Below are 19669 nucleotides of genomic sequence, written 5' to 3' on the forward strand. Positions count from 1 at the left end.
ATCAATTCGTATCCCGGGGTACCACTGTATATAATGGACTGTTCTTCAGTGGTAAGTTTCTTTTCCAGAGGAAAGGCTGGGAGTGTCCTGGTTGTAGGAAATTGAGGCCTGTTACAGACTGCCAAAATAAAGCTGCTTCTGGTCTCTTTGGAGGTATGCTGTTTAAATGATGCATGGGTCCTAAGAGTCCGGAGGTCGCGCCAAAGCCACACTCCATTCCTAAGCACTGGAGTGCAGCTTTGGTGCAGCTTCCGGATTCTTAGGATGCATGCATCATTTAAACAGCATACCTCCAAAGAGACCCGAAGCAGCTTTATTTTGGCAGTCTGTAACAGGCCACAGTTGGCCCTCCATATCAACAGATTCTTTATGCATGGATTCAACCATCCACAGCTTGAAAATATTTTTAAAATTATAAATTTCAAAATACAAAACTTGATTTTGGCATTTTATATAAGGGGCACCATTACTGATTGTATGTACAGCGCTGTGTAAATCTACAGCGCTATATAAATAAAGCATAATAATAATAATTTTACTATGCCAGTGCATTTAATTTTACTATGCCTAAGCATCCATGGATTTTGGTATCCACAGAGGGTCCAGGATCCAAACCCCAGCAGATAACAAGAGCCCGCTGTGCCACATTTTGTCTTCTAAAAGATGTCAAGAATGAAATTGAAATGTAAATGCCTTGTTTTTATTCCTTTTAAATTCCACAAACTGTTAGTTAGATCTGCAGTCTGGTACATTCGGTGTCCAGTGATTTGATGTGCTTGTACACGTTTGTATATAAATGGAAAAACATTTTATAGATTGATATTTTAGAACAAATTAGGTAGGGTGTGAGAGCAGGGAAGGGATGCTGGCAGGTACTAGACACTGATTAATTAGTTGATGGGAGATAATGGATATGACAGTTAAGAAAAGAATTTTAAAATGTGATAAGGGTTAGACTTTGAAAGGGGAAGATGGTTTGGTGTGTACAGAACAGGATTTCAAGTCTTTGAGCTCAGCTTTTTCCATACACCTCAATTTGTCCATCATTGTTAGATATACAGAGACTGGTGAAGCAAAGTATATAAATCAAAGACATGGCCATGTTAGTCTGGAAAATCAATACACAAAAAGATCTTGTAGCACCTTTGAGATTAAATGAAAGAAAGACACTGGTAGCATGAGCTTTCATATTGAGCCTACTTCTTCAGACGCATGCACTTCTGGTATGGTGTGTGTGTTTGCTTTGCCTTGTTATAACTAATACATTATCTGTGGGAAAAGGTTCATTTTTCATAAATTCTGGTGATGATAATTTGTAGCTATGTAGGAATATTATGTCTAAGTCTTGTCTTTGACTATGGAGGGAGGGAGGATATCATCTGGGACAGCCGTCACATTTTCGGAAAACACCTTTCAAAGATTTGCCACTAGGCGTCAGTCTGGTCCTAGATTTCAGTTTCCTCCGTTGTTTCCCTGGTCAAAACACCATAATTATTTTGAAATGTTGGCTTGGCCTATGGGTTCCCCCAAAAAATAAATCCTTATGAATAATGAAGGGTTTGGTTATGAAAGGAGAACTGCCTTCAATACATAAAAAGTGAAAGCACTGTAGCAAACCATGCTTATATTTCCTTGAGTGTCATAAAGAAGCTATGTAGTATGTCAACATTAATTGTTGTTAACTGCCCTTCAGGTGACTCTGATTTATGATGACCCCATGAATGAGAGACCTCCAAGTCACCATACCACCAACACTCCAGTCTTGAAGACTCAGTGCGTTAGCTTGCTTGCTTGAGTCCATCCATCTGAAATGTAGGCTTCCTCTTTTCCTACTGCCTTCTACTTTACCAAGCATTATTATCTTTTCTAGTAAGTCATGTCACCTCATGTTATGTCCAAGTTACAACAATCTCAGTTTAGTCATCTTGGCTTCTGTGGAGGGTACAGGTTTGATTTGTTCAAGGATCCATTGACAAATAAATTTGTCCACGGTATTTGTAGAACTTTTCACCACATTTCAAATTAGTTGATTTTCTTCCAATCAGCTTTCTTTACTGTACAGTACTTGTTCAAACCATACATACAAATGGACACATGATGACATGGACCAACCTAACTTTATTATTCAGTGATACAGTTTTATATTTCAAAATCTTGTCCATTTCCTTTATAGCTGCCCTTCTAAGACCTAGTCTTAATCTGATTTCTTGGCTTCAGTCTCCATTCTGAGTAATGACTGAGTCAAGGTATGGAATATTTTGAACTACTTCAATGTCTTCATTGTCTACTTTAAAGTTATGTAAATCATCACTTTCCGTGTACTGATGTCTTGTGTTGTGTGACTTCAGACTTTCCTTTTGTCTCTGAGCACATCAGCAGTTGAACATCTTTTTGGCTTGACTCCACTTCCGCATTAGCCACAGTGCTACTTGTAGTTGTCTTCTGCTCTACCCCCATAGCTTGTTGAATGTCATTCAACCTGGCAGTTTCATCTTCTGGAGCTGTCTCATTTCATTTTGGATTGTCTCATCACAGAGTTTTTGTGGTAAAAGATCTTCAAAATGAGGTTCCTCCATCCACACAGTACTAACAAGCTTTAACAAGTATTAGCTATGATGCCACTGCCATTGTCTGTAAGAGATCCTCCGCCAGTGTCACCCTCCACTGTTGCTGCTGCTCAGTAGCTGCTTGGCACATTTAGTCTGGTTCCTCAGCAAAAGCCTGTCTGACATGGGAGCACTGCTGCCATCAGCATAGCCTCTTGCCTCACAGGAGCACATGGTCTCCGTGGAAAAGTAATGTCATTGGTGGTATGTCAAACATACACTTTAAAAAAAACAAACACCCAACTATTGTCAAAACACACTCAGAATGTAATGTACTGGTTGAATTCCACGGTATTAACAAGATGAACCTTAGCATCCGAAAGGATTATACAGACTTCCTGCACAAGTCATTCTCCCCCTTTCTGATAGAAAGTCAGACACAAATGCACAGAATAAAAATAATGACACAGCTAAACACAGGACAACAGCAAGGATATCATGAAAAGCATGTGTCTGGGGAAAAAACATCTTTGTATAGCATTGACATTTGCTGGCTGGAAGATTTTAGAATGGCATAAAGGTTCTTCTCTACCAACAAGAGAAGCATGCCTGATATGGATATCTAGTTGTGGAGTGTGTTATGGGCTCTAGTGGTGCAGTGGTTAAAAGTCCATACTGCAACCACAAGGTTGTGAGTTTGATCCCAGGGGCTCCTTGCATCCTTCTGTAGGTCACTAAAATGAGTACCCAGCTTGTTGGGGGCAATTAGCTTACATATTGTAAACCGCTTAGAGAGTGCTTAAATTCTCTGATAAGCGGTATAGAAATGTACTTGCTATTGCTACTTCTATTGTTGTTTGCCTTCAAGTCATTTCCGACTTATGGCAACCCTATCACAGTGTTTTCTTGGCAAGTTTCTTCAGAGATGTTTGCCACTGCCATCTTCTGAGGCTGAGAGACTGGGACTTGCCCAAGGTCACCCAGTGGGTTTCTTGAGAGTCATAGTCCAAAGCTCTAACAGGGTGACCAGATGCCATAACTGCAAAAGAGGACAAGGCACCACAAAATATGAGGCGTTCAAGAAAATTATCAGGCTGGAGCATTGTGGGCAGCCGTTCCTTAGAGATCTTTAGGATCCAAATTCCCATCCTTTCTCAGCTGCCAGTCTGGAACTGGAATTACCACCACAGCCCAAAAACTCAATGGGAGTACATTAAGTGTAAAAATTATCAGAGCAGATCTGCTGGAATTTTCCCCTTCCCTGTTGCCATTTCTTTCTTCTTTTGTGTCTTGTCTTTTTTTAGATTGTAAGCCTGAGGGCAGGGAAATGTCTAATTAACAAATTGTAAGCCGCTGGGATAGCCTTGGCTGAAGAGTGGGGTATAAATATTATATTATTATTATTATTATTATTATTATTATTATTATTATTTGGACATGGCAGATTGTGTATTCTATCCCTGTGAGGATTGCTCTGCAAAGCTGTTACAGTACTGTACACACTTAAAAATAGATTCCATTGAACTCAGTGGGGCTGACTTTTGAAGTACACATAGACTCACAGAATCATAGAGTTGGAAGAGACCACAAGGGCCATCCAGTCCAACCCCCTGCCATGCAGGAACTCTCAGTCAAAGCATAACCGGCAAACGGCCATCCAGCCTCTGCTTGAAGATGAAAGAGACTCCACTACACTCCGAGGGAGTGTGTTCCACTGTCAAACAGCCCTTAATGTCAGCAGGTTCCTCCTAATGTTGAGGTAGAATCTCTTCTCCTGCAGCTTGCATCCATTTCCTCAGGTCCTAGTCTCTGGAGCAGCAGAAAACAAGCTAGCTCCCTCCTCAGCAAGATTGCTTTTTTAGTTTTCTTTGTTAATATATTTGTGGAGCATCTATTTGCAGTCAAAAACACAAGGTTGCCTCAAAGGTAGGGCGGGGGGGGGGGGGAATGTTACATTTATTTCATTTCATTATTCTTCCCTTTCTCTCCAATGTCAAAAGGTAGGTTATAGATTTCTAAAGTTAGGGTCCTGCATTGGGGAAGTAGTTGTCATTTCCAGGGTGAGCAGACCTGTTTTACATCTGGAGAGGGTTTCCTATCCCTCCAAAACTGGAAGTGTAGACGGTTTCTTTCAGCCTGAACCAGATGCAAAAGGGAGGGGAGCAGTATAGTCTCACAGGCCACTAGCATCCTTGGAAACATCTAAGAGTATGACTGGACAATCTAAAGCTTCCCTAAAGCAGTGTATCAGGGTGGCCATTACAGAGGCTGAAAACGGTGGAGTGGGACAAATGTGGTCCTTTTAACTCTCAAAGTACGCCAATCTACGGACACTGCCCACCCCTATTACAGATGCAGCCTATCCCTGGATGCCTGCACACACCTGTCGTGATGTCCGCCAGTCTTCCTGACTTTTTTAAACAAATATTTTTAATTTTTATTATTTTTGATTGAGAGGCTGGTTTACTGCAATTTAAGATGCCTCCGGTATCATCTTTATTTATTCGAAGAAGGTGACCGGGTTACATATGAGTCTTAGTAACACTCTAGGAAATAAAAATAGCAGGCGACCCAACCCAGAAGGGAATGAGGTGGAATCTTTTTTCATCCAGAATGGAGGCATCTTTCTTCATATAATGATTAGAATCAACCAGTGAATGTCTTGGCTGCAGCCTTCTAGTAATCAATTAGTGTTCTCCAAATGATTTACATCCAGTGCTCTGCCAGCTATGAAGTAATGTTTGCTGACCTCTGAATCAGTCAGGCACAATAAATGGCTGCAGCCTGAAATCCACAGAACACTGAGATGTCCTTGTAAAAATATATCAATAGAGGTATGCTATGGAGTGTTTAACTGCTGTGTTTACAACTATATATCCTAAGGCACTAGAACATTTCCAAACAGACTGTTTCGTGTACTGTATATGAAAACTATACAGCGTTCTCTTGAGGTTGCACTACAGTAGGAGTTTCTGCTCTGCTAACAGCAACATGGAGAAAGTCAGGCAAGAGTTTGGAAAAGTTATGTTTTTGGATTATGCTGTAGTAGTGTTCAAGGAGACAGTCCTATTAGTCTCAGCATACAAAGGAAAGATGATGTTTTCTCTGGAACTGCAACTTTCTTAGGGTAACCAGGTGCCCCTTCGACCTTTATTTCTTTATGATTTAACTACATAGCAATGGGATGTAGATGTGATTTTGGCTATATTATCTAAAAAAATTATTTCACACTGGTGAAGCATTATCACTTATTTACTATATTTATTAAAATATTTATATCCCACATTGTATCATGAGATTTTAGGGCAGCATTCAAGTAAAATAAATGCTACATATCAAGCCATTTAAAACAATACGATTAAATAGATTAAAAACATATTAAACAATTTAGCAAATTGGGAACAGGTTTAAAACATTAAAACAATTTACAACCATATATACAGATATGCTGGAGTGTATCTATTAGGGCCCAATGGGTTTTCTTGTACTTGGCACTGAAATGAGTACAGTATTGTCCCCAGTCGAGTTTTTAAGAGGAGGGCATTCTGTAAGGCTGGCGGGGGGGGGGGCACAGCCAAGAAAACCCTTTTCTGTATCCTCCCACACCTTAGTGTCCCATTGGTGGAAAACAGTCCTCCCTCTGGATTTCAGTCTTCATGCAGGTGTATATAGGGGGAGGGTCTCTATCAGGTATCAAGGTCTCAAGCTGCTTAGGGTTTTAGATCTAATTGCCAGCATAATTGAAGTATACTGGCAATCAGCACAATTTATTTAAGACATTTGTTACAGTTTACAGACTATAGCATTCAATCTGACAGCTGCATTTGACACCAGTTGCAACTTTCAAGTCATCTTCAGGGGCAGTCCTATGTAGAGCTCATTGTGTATGAATCTTTAAGTCGCCTATTGACTTATGATGACCCCATTAATTTTCATAGGGTTTTCTTTGGCAAGGAATACTCAGAAGTGGTTTTGCCAGTTCTTTCTGCTGAAATATACCATATATACTTGACTATAAGTCGAGAAATGTATGCCTCAAAATTGACCCTAAAATTTAGGGTAGACTTATATAAGTGTCAGTACATCAGTGGTGCTTAGAAAGGTCCTAAAGCAAGCAAGTCTGATGCCCCAATCTCCACTGAACACCAGTTCCTCCCCCCTCCAGTCCATTTTGCAAGCCTTTGCTTCCTATCGAAGAAACCTCTCCATTTAAATTCACTTGCTTTTTTCTCTGCTCCTTTTGCAAGCCTTTCCTTCCTAGCAGAGAATCTCCCCATTTAAATCCACTTGCTTCTTTCTCTGTTCCATTTTGCAAGACTTGTCTTCCTACAGAAAAATCTCCCCATTTAAATCCACTTGCTTCTTTCTTTGCTCCATTTTGCAAGACCTGGCTTCCTATGGAAACAACTCTCCTTTTGAATCCACTTGTTCCCTTTCTCAATATGATGTTAAAACCTCTCCTCTAGCATCTGGGAATCGGTTCGGAGAGGTCCAGAGAAGGAGAAGGAGGGATGGAAGTGGTATTTTCCCCTTTCCATCCTTTCTTATAGCCCCCAAAGTTTTATCCTTTATCCACGGGTCATATCAAAATACAGGATTTTGACCCTGAAACCTTCCTTCGACTTATACATGAGGTTGACTTGTACACGAATATATATGGTAGCCTACAATACCTTGTATTCATTGGCAGTCTCCCACCCAAGTACGACCCAGGGCTGACTGTAGGTAGCTGCCAAGATCAGACAGGATATGTAGAACTCATTATAGAAGTCTAATTAGGACCTTACCTACATGAACTACTGTAGCTAGGTTATCTCAGTCCAGTAGCTGGTTGATCAATCAAAGCTGATTCCAAGCACTCTGAATCATTTGAGTCCACTTGAGCCTCCAGAGACAAAGATGGAACCAGAGGTACTTCCAAGGTACACATCTGCTCTCTCAGGGAGTGTAACCCCATCCAAGAAAGGCTGTTTACTCAGTTTCCAGACCCAAGAATCACAAATTAAAAGAGCCTTCATCTTATTGAGATTCAGCATCTGTTCATTTCCACCCATACAGCCCATTACAGCATCTGGGCACTGTTCCAGCACTGCACAGTCTCAACCTATTCCAACAACAAAGGCTTTAGTGCCATCAACAAATTAGAGCTGAGTGTGTCATCAGCATACAGATGGCCCCCCAAATCCTTCATGACCTCACCCAGTGGCTACATATAGAAATTAAATAGTATGGAGAATAAGATGGGACCTCAAGGCACTTCACGGCTTCAAAGATATAGAGTTTAAGAAGGATCTCCCAATGCTGCTCTCTGGAACCTGCTTCTGATTTCCTGACTGAGATCTCCATTCTGACTGATGACTGAACCAAGATTTAGAAAATATTTAATTATTTCAGTGTCTTTATAATCCACTTTTAAAGTTAGGACTGATTCATAGGCCAACAATGTCACTATACCTACCAGTGAATAGTGAATCTAGATTCAGGACATGGATTCTAGAGGTTGTCATCAACTACTTAAAGATGGGACTACTGAAATCATTTTTATTGACTCACCACCTAAAATTAACATCCAATTTTGATATTATTACCATATAGCTTGTTATTTCTGTCCCTCACAAAGGACTCATTTGTTTTCCTGAGTTTTGGCTATGAATTTGAGTAATTACCACTGTTTATATTTGTAATATAGGGCATATGTTTCCCTGTCCTAGTAGCCCTTGCTGAAATTTATTTTTCACCTGGTTAGGGCTATATCAAATTAATAACAATCAGGTCTCATATGATTCACTCACTGGAAATCAGTGGAGTTTATCAGACAAGGGAAATTGGAAGTATAATCCAATGGCAATCTGAACACAATCATGGGGTTTAACGTTATTGCGTGATAGACTACCACACACAATTTCGAGCAATGGCAGAGTATTTTCGGGCAATGGGAAGCCAGTTCGAATGCAATTCGAATTCATGTAAATTTGCTGAACTAGCGAATTCACGTGAATGCGTTCTGGCCCCACTTTCTTTTCATTTGAAATTGATTTCTCCCATGTGATAAATTCCAGTGTTTTTGGTTTGGCTAACATAGGTGCAAAACACACTGCAGAAATAATCCAGTTTGAGACTGCTTTAACTGCCCTGGCTCAGTGCTAGGGAATCCTGGGAACTGTAGTTTATTGTGGCACCAGAGCTCTGTGACAGAGAAGGTTAAATGTCTCAAAAATTACAGATCCCAGAATTCCCTAGCATTGAGTCAGGGCAGTTAAAGCAGTCCCAAACTGAATTATGCCTGCATTGTGTTTTGGACCATAGTCTGTCTGAAGGGTTCTTAAACTTTTGTGGTTAATAAGAGCATTTAAACATCTCAGAGAGTGTTATAGATGGTTTCACAAAATGGATGCCATGGGAGGTGCTGAAAATTACTATGTCTACTATGGTAACTAATCAGAAAATAACAATTTGTTAGAACAAACGAGTCTAAAAATGTTCAAGTACAAATCAGATGTGTTACCATAACTGAAAATTACAATAATGTCCACATTTTTTTTGCTCCAGTGCCCATTTCACAGAATGCAGTTATGAGTTTCAGAGACAAATAAGTTGGAAATAATGCTGAGCACATATGGATCTGAGCCTCATTTGGCTCCACAAAGCACAATAAAATCACCCATTTGACAAAATGCAGATTGGAAATGCTCAAAGGAAAAACCACATCAAAAGAAAAACTAGCTAACCAACACACACAGCAGCAACAAAGAGAATAAAGTATACATACAGTAAAGACAAAACCAAGCAAACCCTTCTAGCCTTTCAAATGCTCCTCTCCACCACCATGTCAGTGTGGGTTTTTTCCCAATTTTTGGCAAGGTACGCTTCAAATCAAAGTTCTGTTTTTATTTTCTAGAACTGCTACTGGAACCCAGAAGCATTCTTGGGATTAAAGATGATGCTGGAGGCCAGTGTTTCATTTTGCAGCAGATCCAGCCCATGGCATGAAGAGAGAGAGAGAGAGATCAGGAATCATTGGAATGAGTGCAAGAGTGAAAAGGTCAGCGGAAATAATGTTGGGCACTTTGCTGGGTTGCTGTGAGAAGAGTTTGCTGTGGGGCATTTTTGATCAGATCAAAAAATATTATTGCTTTATGGCAAATTTTATATAGACACACATTTACACTTGTTCTCTGTTTTGCTTGATTAATTTTATTTTCCTTTCTTAACCCTCCATCTTTCTCCATTCTTTTTTGCCATTATACCTTTGATTAATGGTTCTGTCTTTCTCCTTCTAACTTCATTTTTAAAATTTATTACAGAACAGTGGTAGCTTATATAGCATTACTAATGGGAATCAGTTAATGGGAAACTATGAAGAAACATCCTTTTCTGCACTTTAATCAAAATGAGCTTCCCTTACCTTTTCTTCAACCATCGTTTTTTGAGAATGTCTTTGTGTCTCGTAATAAATTACTGAAATCTGCTGCCACCCTTTCCTTTTTTCCTTAACCTTGAAGCTCTGTTCATGCATTTAGTGCCCAAGAATACAATGGGAAGATGCAGAGTGAGTCTCAGCTCAGCCACAATCCCTAGGCAAGCCAGGCCACAGCTGACTTGTCAGTGGTCCCTGGAAGGCTCAGCTTCTGCACTTCCCATAGAGGAAACCCTACTGCTCTTTAGACTGACACTGGTTACTTGTGAGTAAGCAGTGTGCACATGAAGGAGGGAGTGAGGCTGGTATTCCAGTTCCCATTGGCCTCTTCACACAGTCAATACCTGGGTGACAAATATCTGAACAGTAAGCATCACCTTGTTTAATCTCTTCAGCTACTACAGATGCATTCAGAAGATGGCACCAGAAAAGGATGAACCCGAGAGATGAAATAGCTCTTCAGTGAAGCATAGAATCTGATTTGGATTTTTTCTTCTCAAGTGTCATGCAGCTTTGGAAAGATAGGTTTTAATTTTTTTTTTACAGACAATGGCAAAGATAGGAGAATCTAAGCCAGTGATTCCGAAACTTTGCCCCTCCAGATGTTTTGGACTTCAGCTCCCAGGATTCCTGACTGTTGACCAAAGTGGTTGGGGCTTCTAGGACTTAGGGGCTAAACAGACTGGCAATAAACGCCAGCATCAGGGCAGAGTGGGGGTGTGGCAACCACATGCTGCACACCCTGACTCCTCCCTGATACTGGTGTCAGGCTGCCCACTCAACCAGACAGTGGGCAGCATCACCCCATTTCTTTGGTGCAGCTTTAGATGCACTATGCCAAAGAAACCCTGAAAAGCCATCGCTGCTGCACCAAGGGCAGCTTTTCACTGCTTTAAGAACGAGCAGCATCTATTGGGGCAGTCTGTTTAGCCTCTTAGTTCAAAACACATACAGGAACAAAGTTTGGAAATCACTGATCTAGGCAGTACAGAGAACCAACATAAGTTATTGTAGTGGTATGGAAATTTAACTATAAACTATATATTAAAAAAATCCTGTTTATTAATTCAAACTACCTAGGGACAGGCTGCAGTTGTTCAGTGGTAAAACAGAAAAGGGGTTTGTACATAGGAGTCATTTTATTTGCTATGTTATATCATTGTCAGTTTTTCTACATTTATATTGTGGCTGTAAAAAATTGTTACTGGTTAAAAGAAAGGAGTATAGAACTATATAACACAGCAACAAAAACAACAACAGTAATAAAGGAGCACCAAAAATGAGCACTGCTGGGAAAGCAAGTCCCCATGCGGCCAGCATGGATTACAGGCCCCAGCGCCAGTGGGGAGGCTGGGAGGACTTGCCATCCATGAATGATCAAAACCGTGAATGGCAAATCCCTTGGATATCAAGGGATGAGTGTAGTAATATAATAAACAGGATTCAATTTTTTTTCATCAAAACGTTAATGCAAAAACAGGTTTAAAGAAAAAAAAACAATCCCATTTTAACCCCTCCCCCAAAATTGTTGCTTTGTTTTTAAAACTGTTCCCCCACAACCTTGTGTTGCCCATACCATGTAAAGTTATTCACAGTATGGACAGCTGAGTATGGACACTTCAGCCACATCATGAGAAGGCATAGCTCATTAGAATAGACAATGATGCTAGGAAAGGTAGAAGGCAGAAGAAAGACAAAAAGCACACCAGATGGATGGATTCAGTCAGGGAGTTCATGGGCTCGAACCCACAAGACCTGATCGGAGAGGTTGAGAATAGGGAGACCAGAGATGTTTCATTCACACGGTCACCATAAGAATGCTGACTCCAAGGCAGCTAACAACAAAAATTTCTTACAGCACAGTCCTACAAAGTGAGATTACTGAATTCAGTGGGACTTCCAGGTAAATGGGCCATAGTCTTGCAGCCTTACAGGTCATAGTCCTATGTACAATGACTATTGCATTTCCCAGTTAATTCTGGTTCAGGTCATAAGCATGAGATTCAGCAGTACTGGGACTACACTCATATTTCCCAACCTGATACCTGCTTATTTGCAAGAGTACCTCCTAGGTTCACCCACTGAAACACCAACCCAAGTGAAAGTGCAAAGGACAGCAACTTTAAAAACTTTTAGTTGTCTTTTTCACCAGTGAAAACTATGGCTTCTAACTTGTATAAAAGGGCATAGGAAGATGAGCAGTTGACAGACTAGCATATACTCTGGGCAATTGGCAAGGGTTTTGGACTCCCATTTAATCTCAAAAATAAGAAATTTACCCCTCCTCCAGATTATGTTACTGAAATGAAGAAAGCCTTGAATCCCATTTTGGGAGAAAGGTGGGATTAAAAAAAAATCCAATAAATAAATAAACATTTATTTTATCAGAGAAGTGTGTTCACAGTCCTTATACACAAAAATCCAAAGTACTGGGCTCTGCTATTTTAAATTTATGTCTCTTACACTAAGGTCCAGATGATATTTTTTGGAATTCGAGGGTATATGACTGTGGGATTATTTCACGAATGAATGCGGGTTTTGTATTTTATATGGAAATAAGCTATAGATTTTCACATCCTCAATGTTAGGTGCTCCTTCAGGGTCTGGCAGAGCAATCCTGAGCAAGGTTACTTAAAAGCATGTAACTAAAATAGGTTTTGTTGAATTTAGCAGCAAGTGTGCGGTGCTGTTCTTGAGCGATGAATCTTCAACTCTTGCATTCTAAAAGCCTTGTAAAAACAGGGAAGAAGGGAACAATTGGCATTTTTGAGTTGGCAGTTAACATACTTACTGAACCTGTTTGGTTTTAAATAATATTTTCCCCTTCCACCTGTGGAAAGATTATACTTCAAAATCCTCCTCTGTTTCCTCTCTTGGGTGCTGAGTCTTGCCTCCTCCAGTTCTCTCAGCTGGCTACCCACCTGCTGGTTGGCAACAAGACAGATTACTTTCTTCTCTAGGTTGTAACTGATTCTATTTCAATTGAGAAGTGACCTCAGTTTGCCCTCTTCCATTCAAGGCGTGGGACTGAGCCAAGTGGGCTAAGCATAGCCCTCCAAAAATGGATTGCTAATCACTGGCAACCCTTAGGAAAAGGACACAAGCAACTGTGCATTTTGCTTGGTGTGAAGAAAGCGGGAAGATCTGGTGTAGTGGTTTGAGCTCTGGACTAGGACTCTGGAGACAAGGATCTGCATCCTGACTCAGCCATGGAAACCCAGTGGGTAACCTTAGGTGTCACATCCTCTCAGCCTCAGAGGATAGCCATGTCAAGCCCCTTCTGAAGAAACTTGCCAAGAAAACCCCATGATGAGTTTACCTTTGGGTCGCTATAAGTCAGAAACGACTTGAAGGCACACAACAACAATGAAGAAAGTGGACCAAGAGCCAACTGCCTCATTTTCCTCTATTCCTACTTGGAGTCAGCCTGTGAACCAGGCGAGCATTTCGGACAAGGAACAGGGACAGAGTAACTAGACATCCTCATTGTCCAGGACATGGCCTACATTTCAACTTTCTGTCTAGGAGGCATTTCAAAATGTCCTCTATTTTGAGCATCACTAAGAAGCATGAATTTATATTTCAATGAGTGTTGTTAGCTTTTTATTTTGTCATGTCCTCCATGTTTTCTTGAATGTCCTACATTTTGCTGTGCTGTGTCTTGCTTTTCGCTTGGAACATCTGGCCACCCTGAACAGGAGCACTGGGGAAAGAGAGGCGTGCAAAACCACTTGTAGGATTTCTTGTGCCAACTTGTGGAGGGGGTCATCTAGGAAATTGAGACTGAATTTGCACTGCAGAAATAATCCAGTTTAACCGCCACAGTTCAATGGTATGGAATTCTGGGCATGGTAGTTTGTTGTTGAGGTGCCCATAAATGAATGCAGTACTTCAGATGAGACCTGACTTGCAGTTGGTATTTTTAATGATCAGGGAGTTATAAGGGGAAATATATACAAGAGGATACAGGGAGCTACCTTACTTGCTGCCTATCGTTATTAGCTGCCCTTGAGTCGGTTCTGACTCATGGCGACCCTGTGAATGAGACATCTCCAAGAATCCCTATCCTCCACTGCCCTGCCCAGATCCTGCAAGCCCTTGCCCAAACTCCCCTGATCGAGTCTATCCATCTGGTTTGTGGTCTTCCTCTATTTCTTCTACCCTCTACCTTTCCTACAATTATTGTTTTTTCTAGTAATCCATGCCTTCTCATGTGGCCAAAATACAATAGTTTCAACTGAATCATCTTTGCTTCGAAGGAGAGCCGTGGTCTGATCTGTTTAAGAACCCATTTGTTTGTCTTTTTGGCTGTCCATGGTGTCCTAAGTACTCTTCTCCAGCACTACATTTCAAATGAGATGATGTTCTTTCTGTCTGCTTCCTTCAGTGTCCAACTCTCACATCCATACAGGATGGTTTCTACGGTGTGGATGTAATGGAGGATGGTGTGGGAGGCAAACCCACCAAGCAGCAGCCAAGAGTGGCATGCGCTAAAACAAATGACAGCACAGTCGCCCCTCCAAGTCCACAAACTTGAAATGTGCGGACTTGGAAATCTGTGGAGGGTGACCACTATAAACATTAATAGGGCATGCGCCCATAGCGCATGCCCTGCAAGCACATGCCCCATTCAAGCCTATGGGGCTTGAATATATGTGAGATTTTGAACTTGCGGGGGGGGGGGGGGTCCGCAACGCATCCCTGTGAGTTCAAAGGGGCAACTGTACTTGCCCATAGAGAAACCATACATTCCCATAGAGAATCATTGGAAAATACTTGCCCATAACAAGTACTCTCCAATGATTTCCTAGGGGCAAATATTCCCCAGTGATTCCCTATGGGCAAGTATGGTTTCCCTACTAGCAAGTATGGTTTCCCTACGGGCAAGTGTTCCCCAATTATCCCCTATGAACAAGTATGGTTTCCCTATGGGCAAGTGTTCCTCACTGATTCCCTATGAGCAAGTATGGTTTCCCTATGGGCAAGTGTTCCCCAATGATTCCCCATGAGGAAGTATGATTTCCCTATGGGCAAGTGTTCCCCAATGATCCCCTATGGACAAGTATGGTTTCCCTATGGGCAAGTGTTCCCCACGGGCAAGTATGGGCAGGTATTCTCCAATGATTCCCTATGGGCATGTATGGTTTCCCTATGGGCAAGTGTTCCTCAATGATCCCCTAAGGGCAAGTATGTTTTCCCTATGGGCAAGTATTCCCCAATGATCCCTATGGGCAAGTATGTTTTCCCTATGGGCAAGTATTCCCCAATGATCCCCTATGGGCAAATGTTTTCCTTATGGGCAAGTGTTCCCCAGTGATCCCATATGGGCAAGCATGTTTTCCCTATGGGCAAGTATTCCCCAATGATCCCCTATGGGCAAGCATGTTTTCCCTATGGGCAAGTATTCCCCAATGATCCCCTATGGACAAGCATGGTTTCCCTATGGGCAAGTGTTCCTCAATGATCCCCTAAGGGCAAGTATGTTTTCCCTATGGGCAAGTATTCCCCAATGATCCCCTATGGACAAGCATGGTTTCCCTATGGGCAAGTGTTCTCCAGTGATCCCCTATGGGCAAGCATGTTTTCCCTATGCGCAAGTGTTCCCCAATGATTCCCTACGGGCAAGTATGGGCAGGTATTCTCCAATGATTCCCTATGGGCATGTATGGTTTCCCTATGGGCAAGTGTTCCCCAATGATTCCTTATGGGCAAGTATGGTTTACCCTATGGGCAAGTGTTCCCCAATGATCCCCTATGGACAAGCATGGTTTCCCTATGGGCAAGTGTTCCTCAATGATCCCCTAAGGGCAAGTATGTTTTCCCTATGGGCAAGTATTCCCCAATGATCCCCTATGGGCAAATGTTTTCCTTATGGGCAAGTGTTCCCCAGTGATCCCATATGGGCAAGCATGTTTTCCCTATGGGCAAGTGTTCTCGAGTGATCCCCTATGGGCAAGCATGTTTTCCCTATGGGCAAGTATTCCCCAATGATCCCCTATGGGCAAGTATGGGCAGGTATTCTCCAATGATTCCCTATGGACATGTATGGTTTCCCTATGGGCAAGTATTCCCCAATAATCCCCTATGGGCAAGTATGTTTTCCCTATGGGCAAGTGTTCCCCAATGATCCCCTATGGAGAAGCATGGTTTCCCTATGGGCAAGTGTTCCCCAATGATCCCCTATGGGCAATTATGGGCAGGTATTCTCCAATGATTCCGTATGGGCAAGTATGTTTTCCCTATGGGCAAGTATTCCCCAATGATCCCCTATGGGCAAGTATGGTTTCCCTAAATATCCTCCAAATAATGCTTGTCTATGGGCAAGTCCTGTCCTTTGTTTCAATACGTCCCAAGAGTCCCAGTGCTTGCAGTCCAGGACCCACTTGGACCCAAAATGGGAGAAGACAGTAGAAGAAAGGGGGGGGGGTTGTGTGTGGTGTGTGTGTGTGTGTGTGTGTGTGTTTTGAACCCCCCCCCCCCCCCCCGCAATGCCAGGCTCAGCATTTCCCAGCTTGGTCGGCGTCTCCCAGAGGGAAGAATGCTCAGCATCCACCCAAGGCATCTCTCTCCTCCTGGCAGCAGGCTTGCAAATGATGCCTCCTCCTCCTTCTCTTCTCGCCCCATCAGGAGGGGAAGGAAGGCGGGAGAGGCAGCCAGGTCCCCTCAGCCCTCCTCCAAGAGAAGTTTTTCCTGCCTTCTTGCAAAGAGGAGAAGGAGAAGGAGTCTCTGAGTGCTGGTGCAGCAGGTGCCTCCCTCCCTCATGGCTTCCCCAGCTGGCCCCCAGAAGGTCCCTCAGCAGCAGAGTTGCAACCAGGGCTCTTCCCCAGCTTCTCCTCTGGGCAGCTCCCAGGACGAAGGGGACCCAGGCATGCGGATGAAGATGTGCAAAAAGATCGCCCAGCTCACCAAGGTAAAAGGCAGGAGGAAAGGAAAGAGAGGGGAAGGAGGAGGGGAAGGGAGGGAAGTTGGACCTGAGCTCAGCTGGAACTGGACCAAAGAGAGGCTCCCAGTTCAGGGGCCAAAGTCCCCTCAGGCTGCAACCTGGAGGCTTTATTGCAACCCTTGGGAAAGAGTGGGAGAGCCTTGCAGGTTGCCTAAAAAAGAAAAATAGAGCACTGCTTGTCATGGAAAGGAAAATGGTTTGCCCTTCCACCCTGGAGAGGGTCTTCCCAACAAGGGAGCTATCCTTCTGCCTACTGTTGTGCCCCTGGCACTGGATGTGGCTGAGAGCTAAAGACCTCCATTGGTCCTCCTAGGAGATGTTATGGATTCAGTTGTTATGAGGGGCGGGGGGGGGTGCCACTCTCTTCTGCCCTAGTCAGGCCCCACCTGGAATATTGGGCGCCACAATTCAAAAAGGATGTGGAGAAACTGGAGTGTGTCCAAAGGAGGGCACTAAATGGTGAAGGGTCTGGAAACCATGCCCTATGAGGAAAGACTTAGGAAGCTGGGAATGTTTAGCTTGGAGAAGAGAAGCTATGAGGTGATATGATAGCCCTGTTTAAATATTTGAAGGGATGTCATACTGAGGAGGGAGCAAGCTTGATTTCTGCTGCTCCAGAGAACAGGACTTGGAGCAATGGGTGCAAGCTCCAGGAAAGGAGATTCCACCTCAACATTAGGAGGAACTTCCTGACATTAAGGGCTGTTCGACAGTGGAACAAACTCCCTTGGAGTGTAGTGGAGTCTCCTTCCCTGGAGGTCTTTAAACAGAGGCTGGATGGCCATCTGTCAGGGATGCTTTGATTGAGAGTTCCTGCATGGCAGAATGGAGTTGGACTGGATGGCCCTTGGGGTCTCTTCCAACTCTACAATTCTCCGATTCTGTGTTTCTAAGTAGCCGACACAGTATGAACAGCAAAGCACAGTTGGCCCTCTGTTTCTCCTGATTTTTTTTTATCTGCTGCTTGAATTTTTTTTAAAACAGTATCAATTCCCAAAAGCAAACCTTGATTTTGTCATTTTATGTATAAGGGATGGCATTTTACTATGCCATTGCATTTAACAGGACTTGAGCATCCGTGGATTTTGGTTCTGGAAGCACTGGGTACCACTGGGTATCAAGGGCCTACTGTATCAGTGCAAGTCCAATATACCTTAGCTCTATTATATATAGGGGTGTGTGTGTGTGTGTGAATTCTTATCAGAAAGGTCAGAGCTCCATATACATCTACATATACATCTGTGCATATCCTTGTGCTCCATATACATCTGTGCACAACCTTTTGTGTCCCCTTCCCAGGGTGAGGAGAGACCCAAGGCTGTTTGCTGCCCATTCTGTATAGAAGGATGAAAAGGAGCAGATAAAAAGAGCAAATGGTGTCTTCCTGCATGGCAGGGGGTTGGACCAGATGGCCCTTGGGGTCTCTTCCAACTCTAGGATTCTAGGATTCTGTAAATATACATACTGTTATTAAAATATTGTTCATTTATGCAAAAGAATTGTTCAGGTTCAGCAACAAATCATGTTTTCATGGTGGAAGTTGAATAGCTCTTCTTCCCCAGCTGAAAGGCTCAGTGAGGGCAGCAGGGTAGGCAGAAGGAGACACCTGTAGCCTCTCCCCATGCATCAGCAACTGACTATAACTGGCAAGAGAGTGGAATACTGGAGACATCTGACATTGGAAAGTAGTGGCCCTTAGCAAGTGGTTTGCTGCTTCTTCCTCTTCACACACAACTGTAGTGAAATAGCAGTGCTGCCTGTTACCAGAGTAGTGAGATCCTGGCATTACAGCAACAGCAGAAGTGAAAGATCCTCAGCCACTCTTAACTCATTCAGGTCTTGAATCCCTTATAAAGGACCTGGACATAGACCTGCCTGGTTTTACTGTAATACTTCTCCCCCCAGTATTCTGCCAGGTAACATGGCTATTACCTTCTCCTAGTACATGCCAGGAGAAAAAAACAGGGAGTATCCTAAAGTCAGAAGGTGATACTGCTGCTTCTCAATAAATTTTGAAGTTATATACATTGCTTTGCACTTCATTGCAAATTTTCACTGGAAATGATGTTTATAAAGTATGGTATCAGTGGGCGGTTCGTATTTTCTGTTGTGTTTCCATTCTGTATCTTCTATTTGTCCCAGCAAATCTGGACATTGGTCACTTGTCTTTTACCTTGGTGCAAAGCATTCTTAATATATACATCTTATCTATATATGAGGTGAAAAACTAGAGAATATATATGCTCTACCTTTCCACCTCATATATAGACAGGACGCACAGTATATTAAGCATACTTTGCACTGAGTTAAGAGGCAAATTACAAATGTCCAGATTCGCTGGGACAGATACAAGATACAGAATGGAAGCACATAGGAAAACATATATATTCTGTCTCCTCATTTTCCTTCAAATCTGTGTATCTTTCATTTGTGCCTCCTACTTTATCCTGTTGTCTCTGTTTAGGTCCTAAGGATAGCCTGGTTTAATTTTAACTCGTGGTGTTTTATTCAGTTGCTCAGTTTGCTTGGGAGCGATATTTCTGTTTGAATATGAAACTGATCTAGATCAGCACACCCCAGACATTTTGTCAACCCATCATTTTGTTCCATATCTATATGTGGGTTCTACCTCATGTAATTTAAACTTAGTTAGTCAATGACCTGACTGGGGGAGGATAGGTTTGCCATGTGATATAGACATTCCCAGGCTTTTAAATATATATATATATAGAGAGAGAGGGGGGGGATTGAGAGAGAGAAAGC

General features: G+C 42.5%; 1 protein-coding gene across 3 annotated transcripts in view; it reads left to right on the forward strand.

Annotated features, from left to right (window-relative positions):
- Positions 1-19669, forward strand: part of FAM184B (family with sequence similarity 184 member B) — an 88691-nt gene that overhangs the window by 2760 nt on the left and 66262 nt on the right. For 2 of the 3 annotated variants that reach the window (XM_089524751.1, XM_089524753.1), the window contains exon 1: positions 16660-16873. In XM_089524751.1, the coding sequence (XP_089380877.1) occupies positions 16724-16873 (150 nt within the window). In that variant the 5' untranslated portion in view covers positions 16660-16723. Of the gene's footprint in view, positions 1-9444; positions 9589-16659; positions 16874-19669 lie in introns of those variants that run through there. The other variant, XM_089524752.1, reaches the window with a different exon arrangement.

Source organism: Sceloporus occidentalis, unplaced genomic scaffold (assembly GCF_023333645.1).
Source record: "Sceloporus occidentalis isolate IW3139 unplaced genomic scaffold, rSceOcc1.0.p SCAF_5, whole genome shotgun sequence".
NCBI classification, from domain to species: domain Eukaryota; kingdom Metazoa; phylum Chordata; class Lepidosauria; order Squamata; family Phrynosomatidae; genus Sceloporus; species Sceloporus occidentalis.